Here is an 11,421-nt window from a genome sequence, read left to right on the forward strand (position 1 = left end):
TACCACTTTGCATGTACCCACTAAAACAATGTACATTTTCGTTTTTTCTTTTTTTCTTTCTTTCTCTCTTTCTTTTTTTCTTTCCATCTTTTCTGTTCTTTTTTTTTTTATGGATTGTTTCGTACCTGTTATTGGTTTTTCTTGGTGTATCTTTTTTGACTAACTAACCTTGCCAAGGTTCTCAACACTTTCCATTGTTTAAAATGGTACTGGACACCAAACTCGACCAACCACAAGGGCATCCACCTACTTACCCAGTGCAAGAAATATGCTCTTGCCCCATGGTACAAATTGAAGCCAGGGTTTCTCCACCTTGTTAACTCTTTAACGATTTCTTTTGCATACTTTTCGGGGCTTATATTCAAATCGCGACTCATCATTGCACTTGACCTAATTGAGTCGTATACTCCCGGTACTTCGTAGTAGGAGTCGCCCAATGTTGTTTTTACGTTGGCGTCGCATATTGCAGTGTCTACTCCACCGGTAATGACGCTGTGTACTCGGACTCCGAATGGTGCCATTTCCCCGTGCAATGTTAGTGCATAAGCGTCAATGGCAGCCTTGGTTGCATTGTATACGCTAACCCAACTCAAGGGAACTCTTGCTGCCACCGATGAAGTGTAAACTATTGTTCCTTTGGCGTTGATGACTTGCGGGGAAAGGTATTTTGTCACATTGATATGACCAATGACATTGACTTGGAAAATCTTGTCGAGGTCTTTTTCATCAGTTTCAATTGCTGGTCCAGCAATTGAAATTCCAGCATTGTTGTAGAGAATGTGTAGTTTACCCCCGGTGATTTCTTCTACTTGCGTGGCTACCAATTTGATGTTCTCAGGATCAGTGATGTCCAATGGGATTGAAATCAATCCGTATTCTTTTTCGAGGGGCTTTTGTGCAAAAATGACTGAGGCAGGCGAGCACCCAATTACTGTGTACCCTTTGCGAGAAAGCTCTGTAGCAAGAGCATAGCCAATACCTGAGGATGCCCCTGTGATTAATGCATACTTTTTGGTACTCATCTGGAAAGTGGAATGTTGAAAAAAAAAAAACAATAAAAAAAACAATAAAAAAAAAGGTAAAGAAAAACTTATAATAAATTTGAATGTATTAACCGTGACACTAGGATGGTAATTGTATAAAGGGGTTTTGAAATATGGAGAAAGTAAGTGGTGGATAGGAAATAAATCAAGAAACTAAGCACTGTATATATATATATGTATATATATATATAGGTTAGCTCAACATTTATCTTTTCTTTTTTATTTTTTATTTTTTATTTTTTTATTTTTTTATTTTTAGCGGGGGAGGGGGGGAGGGAAGAAAGAGGGGAAGCACTACGCAAATTGAGGAGAACAAAAAAAATAGAGAAAAAGAACGAGCACGAGCACGAGCACGAGGAGGAGGAGGAGAGGAGTAAGAGGATGATAAATTTCATTGTTTTGCTAATTCCAATGGAGTTCTGTTTGTTCGAGCAATTTGGATTTTTGTTTTTCATCCAAACATCCTCTTGAACAGTACAATATTTCTATAAAGAGAAATATATATATATATATAACAATCAGAGACAAACAAACAAACAAACAAACAAACAAACAAAATAGTGGAACTTGTTTTGTTGAGCCTAATTTGGATAAATAGGGGCTACATGGTAGCATCTATTTTATTTGTAATAAATAAAAAATAAAGAGAGAGAGAGAGACAGACTGAATGGTTATTGTAATGTGGGGTACATTGAGCCAAAAAGAGAAATTGTAATTAAAAAAGTTAGAAATATTAAAAATATTAAAGCAGAAAAGGGGGTGGAAGTGAGAAGGGGAGAAGGAGGGAGGTTGATGGCTACGGTGGTTATGGTTATGGTGGTGGTAGTTTGCATTGAGCATTGAAAATAAAATTTCTCTTTTGTAATTAATATAAATTTACATTTAGTTTTTTGTTGAGTACAGTACTTTTCATAAAGAATCCATGTGATTGATAAGATTATTTGTTTTTTGTTTTTAAAAAAAAATATTATAGAAAGATAAAGAAGAAGATAAATCACGTGACAAAATTTTACGTTTACGTTTTGAGCAGCTTGGTATTCAGGGTCTAAGCTTTGGCTACGTGACCTTTACGCTAATAGTTTTTTTTTTTTTTGTTTTATCTAGAGACCTCTTAAAGGATCCTATTGACTCATTTATATAGTTGATATCTTTTAAGTTCAAGTCAAGTGAATGCGATAGATATATAGGAAGGCATCTTCTTTTTCTTCTTCTTTTTCTTCTTTTTCTTCTTTTTCTTCTTTTTCTTCTCCTTGTTGTTGTTGTTGTTTTTCCAATAGAATTGATCCCATAAAGTCATTTACTCAAGAAAGAAAACAATAAAATAAAAAAAAAAAAAACATGAACAAATAAAACATTTGAATACAAGTTAGAATCTCTCAATGAACCATTGATGAAAAATGTGCAATTGTATTGAAAAAGAACAAAATAAAGTAAAAGAAAAGTTTAGTTACAATGAAAGAAGAAGTAAAAAAAAAAAAAAGAAAAAAGAAAAAAGAAAAAGAGATATCACGTGATACATTATTATATAGACTAGATGAGGTTGTTTTTATTTTTCTCTTTCCATGTTTTTCACATGTATTTGGAAATATATATATATAGACATTCATTTTTATGTTTGTTTTTTTTTTATTTTTTTTTAACAAATTTTTAACAAATTTTTGGTGGTGCGAGAGAACACAATAAGTGAGAGAAGAAAAATAAAATACAAGAATAAAATAAGCACTTTAGCTGGGGGATATTGGGGAGAAGGGGTTGCGAGATGACAAAAAACAAGGAAGAACGAAAGAAAGAAATTGTACATTTCTACTAAGGTAGGTAACAAACACTGATGGCCATCACTATTTCAACAGCTGAGATTCTTGCACTGGCACCTTTAAATTACCATAAAGGGTGTTCCAGCAATGTTCATGACTTGATTTATCAATGCGTCACTAATTGTATTAGTGCCAAAAAGTTTCCTTGTGAAGCAAAACAAATAGCATCTACAAAACCACACCAAGTTCTACCAACACATGTGGAGATTGATATGAGTCAACTAATTGTTGACGAAGAGAGCTTACCAGGATACATTGCAAATACACCCACACTATATCTAGAAGACTATGACAACTGCAATTCGCAAAAAGAAGTTGAGGCATATTTGGAGTCGCAACGATTGCACAAGTTGAGATTTTTGAAAGAAGTCAAGGACCGTGGATTGGTTTTGAAAAGAAAGAAAAGTTATCAGAATGGGGTTGATGAGCCAAGCTTATCACAAAATACATTTATGAACTATTAAAGTTTATGAAAAAAAAATGTGTCCAAGAGAAGAAGAAGAATAAGAATAGGAATAGGAAGATGTTGGGAAGAGGAATGGAACGATGAGGGAGGGAGCGAGAGAGTGAGCGAGAGACAGATGGATGTTTAGCAATTGTCTTGATTGCCTTGTAATTCTTTGCTTAATTTTGTATTGTTATATTGACAATGCAAATTTTGCAATCGTATAATCGCCAACAACAATATTTATTAACTGTTTTTTTTTTTCTTCTCAGTATCGGCACAGATCTATTTACACATTCGTATACTTTTTCTTTTCCAGAAGATCATTGTTAACGTTTTTGGAGGTAACCTTGATTGTCAATAGTGAATACATTCTTTTCTAGTTATTTAGTTAAATTGTTTCTCGTTTTTTTTTTTTTTGCGGTGTTTTCTTCCTAAATTTTGAGTACCAAAAAATTTTATTAAACAAAAACAACAAGCAACAAGCAACAAGCGAAAGAAAAAACAAGAATACAGAGATTGAGACAATCTTTTAACACTGCATCACTCAGTATTGGTTTCCAAGGTATACGGCAAAAAGCAGAAAAAAAACAAGAAAAGAGGAAAAGAGGAAAAGAGGAAAAAAAGCAACAGAATAACCATCTCTTTCTAGATCAAAATCATTTGCATAGCACCTTCTCCTCTCCTGTCACTTAAATTCCAAGACACTACAAAACATTAAACATATTTAGTCGGAGTATAATATACGGGATAATTAGGACAAGTGTTTTGTGGAGAAGATAGGTATATAGTAGGTAAAGGAGAGATTGAGGTAGAGAATGGCAAATTTGGAGGCTTATTCATCAATTCTACATATTCTAGTACAATGCGCTTTGGTGTCTACCCCACCTTTCTTAACCTACTTGTATATACTGAGTGATGTGAAATTTGGAAGAGTGTGCTGCAATTTATGTATATTGTAACCTTATTAATCAATGCACATATCCATTCCGGACTATTTATACACTGTTGTACATTGCACATAGAGTGGGGTTTTCCAAAAGAGTTGGGCTCCTCAGTAAGTGTGGTAGTGGTAGTAGTGGTGGTAGTGGTTTTAAGGTCAAACGATAAATTAGTGTAAGAAGGAGAAGAATGAAGAATGAAGAATGAAGAATGAAGAATGAAGAATGAAGAGTGGTAATTGGCATTTAGAGCGGGTGCTGCTGTAGAAATCATGTGTTATTTTTTTGTTATTTTTTTTTTTGCAGACAATAGACAAAAAACATTGTTGGTGAGTTAATAGTACAAGATTATTGTATTGGTTTTGTCTATTGTTTCATAATATCGCGTCGTCTCCATTCCTTTTACTTTTTTTTTTGGCCTTGCAACAATAATTTATTGCCACTCGAGGAAACATATTGTTCTTAAATTTAAATTTTTTTTTGGATTTTTTTTTTTTTTTTTTAAAAGAAATTCTGGTTTTGCTTTTAGTATTATCATGTATATACACATAAACGTATCCTGTATCAATAGTACTTTGGGTTGGTTTTGCACTTTTGCACTTTTGCACTTTTGCAGTTTCGCAGTTTTGTAGTTTTGTAGTTTATGGTGTATGGTGTATGGCTATTACTATTATTATTGTTGCAATTGTTGCAATTGTTGCAGTAAATGCTCTATGATGTAAAGATGTATGCTAAAAGGTAGTGGCAAATTGGCAAAAAAAGAAAAGGAAGAAAAAAAAAAGAGGCCAAACAAATTAAAGAAATAAAGAAAATAAAGAAAATAAAGAAATAGTGTTTTTCACTACAATGTGTGAGGAAGCGAGTTAGAGCCCTTACATTGTGTTTTGCTTTGTGCCAGTAATAAGTCAAAGCTATTGTCTACTCAGGCTACAAGTTTTAAAAATAACCAATGTGTCTGTGTTTGTGTCTGTGTTTGTGTCTGTGTAAGTGTCTGTGTAAGTGTAAATGTAAATGTGAGTGTGTCTTGTTGTTCTAAAAAAAAAAAAAAAGAGAGAAACCCCTCTTCCAGAACAAAGAAACCACGAAACGATTTTTTAAACTATTAACCGGGACATCCTTATTACTAGAACCAGCCATGAAACAAAAAGCACTCTCACTTCCACCCCCCCTCAATATTTTATCTGAAACCAAAAGTGGGGAAACTAGAGAAGATAATAAGCTTTTGAGTTAATAATAGGCAAAAGAATAAAAAGGTTTCATAAACTATTTTTCCTGTATGTGTGTGTGTGTGTGTGGGGAGGGGGGAGGGTGAAGAGGGGAAGAAGAAGAAGAGGAAAAAGGTTTTGATAAAGATTGTCATGAGCAAAGTGACCTCGACCTCGCTAAAATATATATTTATAAATATTGGCATGTAGAAGGAGAAAACTGATAGAATTGGGTTATGAACCTATAAAGTGTAATCTCGGACTCAGAAGTGAGGTGATGAACAGAGCCCCCCAAAAAAAAAACAAACAATATATTCTATACTACCAAAATTTCAGTATTACCTTTGTTCAACATTGCGAATGTTATGGAATGTCTTGCCAGCACGGCGATGCCCTATCCCAAGTGAGCTTCCTACCTTTTTTTTTTTTTTTTTCTTTCCTTTGCCAAGAAGAATGACGTTTGGTGGGTTCATGTACTATACATTTGCCGTTGGTAACATACCTTACAATACACAAAATGGAAAATGAAAAATGAAAATATTAAAGGAAAAGAACTTGCAATGGTAAAACAAGTAAAACATATAGCGTAAACTAGAACCCGGGAATCTCGTCTCGATCCGACAAATAACGTAAGGAATAGCTCCATAAATAAATAAAGTGAGGAAACAGAAGCTCATCTCAAAAAGAAAAAGTACACAAGAAGAAATTTCTATGTGAAAAATTTTTTTTTTTTTTTACTCATCTTCCATATATAATATATATATATAATATATATATGGTTCGGTTATAGGGAAGGACGCATCAAATGCAGGTAGAATAGAAAGGTTTAGTTTAGTTTATTTAAGCCTAGCTTAGTTCTACTTCACTTTTTTTTTTTTTTTGTTTGTAATTGTTCTTTCTTTTTCAATAATAATCCTTTTCCTAATTCATTTTGTGGATAATTACTTAGAGAAGGCCGTCTCCCCCCCCTCCCATCGCAGAATGCAGGTGGATATATTGAGAGTATAGGCTATTACACTTTAATAAAAAATTTTTTTTTTTCTTTTTGATGCTGGCCAATAACCTATAAAAACGAAATAAGTTGAAAAAAACAAAAGTTTGACTCTTGCAAGCAACAAAGTAAAGATATGGAAGAAATAATAATAAATAAATAAATAATTGATAAAAAAAAAGAGAGATTCTGAAATTATATTGAGGCAGGATACGGTTAAAGAAAAGGTTCATTAAGTTTTACCTGACATCACCTATTGCTAAGTTTTCTTTCCCTATACTCTTGTGGGGTTCTATATATCTGCTTCATCCCGCTTCTAGTATATTACGATGCATTCTTTTTCTCTAATTTTCTTTATGTTTTTCTTTTAGTTTAATATCCCAAAATTAGCAATTTGCAGCAATCTATCCATCCAAGAAAACCAAGAGTAGTTTAAAAGATATTTATATATATAGACATGTATATATATATATATATATATATATATGTACAGATGTAAAATGAATAAGTAAAAACAATCAAAAAAAACAAACAGCAACGAAAACTAAAAAAAAAAGAGATAAGATCTGCTGGTTATGATTTTCATATTTTATTTCTCACTCTACTTTTTTTTGTTTTTTTTTATTTAATTTGTTTCTTCAGCTTTCTGATTATACTACTTCTCTTCCCCACCCTTCTCCCTATAAGTTGTGTTTTACTTAAACTTGCTATCTGAATGACCCTTGTATACTATATGGGTGATTGTAATAGCAAGACACGTACTTGTCTCTTTAATTACTCTTGGACTTGTCTCTCCAACACAAGATAGACAAAAACTTGTGCTTGAAATTACTCTATACAACAGCTGTGTAAATTTAAATACATTTCCCTCTTGTCTCTCTATTCGAGCATCCCAGTAAACATTCATCTTGCTTTTGTGGGCCGAGGAATAATATTCGGATAAATGAAAGCCGTTGTGTGCAGTATGTTATGTCATAAAGAAATAATTACGTCAAAAAAAAAGAAAAAGAAAAAAAAAAGGAATACAAAATACAAAATACAAAATACAGAGAACTACTACTACTTCAGCAGCAGCATCATCATTAGCTTACAAGGAGCCGTCTCTTGTTTCTACTTTGATTGAAAAGTAAAACAGAAAAGCAAAAAAAAAAAAAAAAGAGAAAAAAAGAAACATTAGAAAGCGTGCAAAAGAGAGAGAATAATGTACTGTGTTTATATCAGTAAGTGCTGAACTAGATGTAGGAAAATAGTGCTGGCAACGTATCTTGACGTCATACCAGTCTATACTATATTGTATATATTGTACATGGTAGTGTATATACAGAACATGGTAGTGTCTTTTGTCTATATTCCACCTGTTCATTTCGTCTCCTCCACTTTGTCTGCACCTGCTTTTGTTACATTTTCCTCTCCACCATCTGCTTGCTTTGCATCTGATGCATTTAGTGTATATGCCAAACAGAGAAAAATAGAGATAGACAAAAAGACAAAAAGACAAACAAACAAATAGTCAAAAGAAAAAAGACAAAAGACAAAAGACAAAAGACAAAAGGCAAAAGAGACAGGAACGATAAATAATCTGTTGATTACTTTTATGTCTAGGTCCTTTCTCTTTCTATTTATTTTCTCCTTGATGTCTTTTTTCCTTCCTCTTCATCATCATCATCATCGTCATCATTCTCTTATTCATTTTCAACAATTTCTAAACAAAAGAAATGTACAAAGCTTTAGCAGCTCCTACTTCGATCCTCAAAGTTTATTTCTGTTTCTCATCATTCCTCTTTCCTCAATTTGCTCTTTTTCATTTTTTTTTCTTAAGTTGTTGGCAGTTGTATGCTTATACGCTTGAAGGGCACACGGAATGTGAAATGTAAATGTGCTGATATGCACGATGTTCTTAGTCTTGATATAAACAAAATGCTTCTTTGCAAAAACATATTTTAATTTTTTATTTTTTATTTCTATTTTTTGGTACATTACTAAGTTGTAGCATCTGCACTGTTCTTTATTTCTTTATTACTATTATTGTTATTACTCTCTCTTTCCTTTTGTATCTATTCTTCACTTTTAACCACTCCAACCTCATTTCACATTGCAAGTAAAAAAAAAAAAAGGAAAAACAAACAGAAAAAACAACAACAACAATAGAAACAATAGACGGAAGGTGGAAAATATATAAATATGGTGGGGAATCCGCCTTTTCTAGGACAAGGCCAAGCCCAGAAGTTGTTTTTCCTTTTTCCAAGAAGAAAATTCTCTCCAAGAAAATATCAAAGATTAAAAAAAAGAAGGAAGTAAAGAAAACAAACTTTGTTCCCCTTGCAAACCTTTTTTTTTAATTTTTCTTTCAAACTCTTCAAAACAATTCTTGATACTTTTTCTTTTGACAGAGTCTATTTCAAAGTTTTGTTATTTTCTTGTCCAACAAAAACTACAAGCTACGATCAGCAGCGTCAATAATTGTCAACATCAACATCAACATTGACATTGCTAACAACACACTACCATCACTTGCTCATTAAGGTTCTATCGATACTAGATCAGACAAATTAATAACGCAAATACAAACGCAAACGCAAACGCAAACTATCGGTAATATCACAAAAAAAAACAACAAAATGGGTGCAGGCAATATTTCCAGCAAATTCAGCTGGATGTCTGCTAGAACAGCAACTATGGGGTTGCGTGGCAGGAAATTGCGTTTGGCAGTTACCATCATTGCCACTACCGGTTTCTCCCTTTTCGGTTACGATCAAGGTCTTATGTCGGGATTGATTTCTGGTGACCAATTCAACAAGGAGTTCCCACCTACTAAAGGTAACGCTACTATCCAAGGTGCAGTCACTGCATGTTACGAGTTGGGTTGTTTCTTTGGTGCCATCTTTGCCTTGATGAGAGGTGACAGAATTGGTAGAAAACCATTGATTGTCTGTGGTGCCTTGATCATCATCATTGGTACAGTTATCTCCACCGCTGCTATAAAGCCATACTGGCAAACTGGTCAATTCGTTATTGGAAGAGTCATTACCGGTATAGGTAACGGTATGAACACCGCTACCATTCCAGTTTGGCAATCCGAGATGTCACGTGCAGAAAACAGAGGTCTTTTGGTGAATATGGAAGGTGCTGTTGTTGCTGTTGGTACATTTTTGGCCTACTGGATCGATTTCGGATTCTCATACATTGACAACTCAGTGCAATGGAGATTCCCAGTTGCTTTCCAAATTGTGTTTGCCATGATCTTGTTTGGTGGTGTCATCAACTTGCCTGAATCGCCACGTTGGTTGATTGCTCACAATAGAAAAGCTGAAGCATACGAAATTTTGGGATACTTGAACGACTGCTCACCAGATGATGACCAAGTCGTTGCCGAAGCCTCTGCCATTGTCGATGCCGTCAACAGATTTGCCAACTTGCAAACCGGATTCAAGGACTTGTTTACCGGTGGCAAAGCTCAACACTTTCAAAGAATGATTATTGGTTCTTCTACCCAATTTTTCCAACAAATTACCGGTTGTAATGCTGCTATTTACTACTCGACCTTGTTGTTTTACCAAACTATTTTCAACTACTCCAAATACAGATTGTCATTGATCTTGGGTGGTGTGTTTGCAACCATTTACGCATTAGCAACCATTCCATCATTCTTTTTGATTGATACCTTGGGTAGAAGAAAATTGTTCCTTATTGGTGCTACAGGACAAGCCATTTCTTTCACCATCTCATTTGCTTGTTTGATTGATGACACTGAACAAAATGCCAAGGGTGCTGCCGTCGGTATTTATTTGTTTATCGTGTTTTTCGCATTTACAATCTTGCCATTGCCATGGATCTACCCACCAGAAATTAACCCAATGAGAACCAGAACTACTGCGTCAGCCGTGTCTACATGTACTAATTGGTTGATGAACTTTGCAGTTGTTATGTTTACTCCAGCATTTATTGAGAAATCAGGATGGGGTTGTTATTTGTTCTTTGCTTGTATGAACTATGCATTCATTCCAATCATTTTCTTCTTTTACCCAGAAACCGCTGGAAGATCATTGGAAGAAATCGATATCATCTTTGCCAAGGCATACGTTGACAAGAGACAACCATGGAGAGTTGCTGCAACCATGCCTAAATTGTCATTGCAAGACATTGAAGACGAGGCCAAGAACTTGGGTCTTTACGATGATGATTTCGAGAAGGATAACTTTGAAACTAAGGAAGACATCAGCGACGATTCAAGCAACCCAAACAACGGCGGCGGTATGTTTGAGAAGCAAGAAAATGTCGAAGGCGACGAAAACACTCCAGCTCCTGAGTCTCCAAGCAGCAGGAAATTGGATGTTTAAGTGAGGCGAAACTTTTGAATTTTTTTTCTTCTATGGGATACCACCCTTACTTATACATGCGTGTATTTTGTAATCTTTTTTGTATGTTTGATTTTTTTTAGACTTATACACTATCTATAGACGAGAATAGATACACTAATTATGTTATATTAAATTTGGTAGAGAAAGTAAAGTAAAGTAAAGTAAAGTAAAGTAAAGTAAGCGAAAGTAAAGGAAAACGAAACAAAACGAAACAAAACAAAACAAAACTAAACAAAACAAAACAAAACAACAAAACGAAACAAAACAGAACATAAAGAAGGATAAAATAATGGACGACATGGAGGAAGAAAGAACTGTAGTTGCCATCCTACTCCTCCTCTTCCTCTCCCCCACAGTTTCGTATCTGTACTTCTGGTGCTGGGTGTTGTTGAAGGTGCAGTTGAAGAGATGCGATAAGCGGCGAAGGTATTAAGCAATACAGGTGGCAGTCTTGAAGAAATTTTCTTTTTTTTTTTGTATTTTTTTTTGTATTTTTTTTTGTTTTATGGCAATTGTTTGACAATTGTTTGACAATTGTTTTGCACGCTCTGTTGTTCATCTGTTCCTCATCTGTTCCTCATGTGTTTTGTGTTGAGTTGCCAAGGAATTACCAAATACGCTAAG

General features: G+C 34.2%; 3 protein-coding genes across 3 annotated transcripts; 2 read left to right on the forward strand and 1 right to left on the reverse strand. All coding sequences in view use genetic code 12, as the record gives it.

Annotated features, from left to right (window-relative positions):
• Positions 1–128: 128 nt before the first annotated feature.
• On the reverse strand, positions 129–1,022 carry PVL30_005690 (uncharacterized protein; the record flags this gene model as incomplete). Its single annotated transcript, XM_001524085.1, has 1 exon — positions 129–1,022. One exon carries the CDS (start codon positions 1,020–1,022, stop codon positions 129–131), a length of 894 nt encoding a protein of 297 aa, XP_001524135.1.
• Positions 1,023–2,871: 1,849 nt separating this feature from the next.
• PVL30_005691 (uncharacterized protein) lies at positions 2,872–3,321 on the forward strand (the record flags this gene model as incomplete). Its single annotated transcript, XM_061119735.1, has 1 exon — positions 2,872–3,321. The coding sequence occupies one exon, from the start codon at positions 2,872–2,874 to the stop codon at positions 3,319–3,321; it is 450 nt and encodes a 149-aa protein (XP_060975718.1).
• A 5,736-nt stretch (positions 3,322–9,057) lies between these two features.
• Positions 9,058–10,776, forward strand: STL1_1 (sugar transporter-like protein; the record flags this gene model as incomplete). The annotated part of the gene is made up of 1 exon (XM_001524086.2): positions 9,058–10,776. One exon carries the CDS (start codon positions 9,058–9,060, stop codon positions 10,774–10,776), a length of 1,719 nt encoding a protein of 572 aa, XP_001524136.1.
• Between the last annotated feature and the right edge of the window lie 645 nt (positions 10,777–11,421).

This window comes from Lodderomyces elongisporus, chromosome 8 (genome assembly GCF_030384665.1).
Source record: "Lodderomyces elongisporus chromosome 8, complete sequence".
In the NCBI taxonomy this organism is placed as follows: Eukaryota; Fungi; Ascomycota; class Pichiomycetes; order Serinales; family Debaryomycetaceae; genus Lodderomyces; species Lodderomyces elongisporus.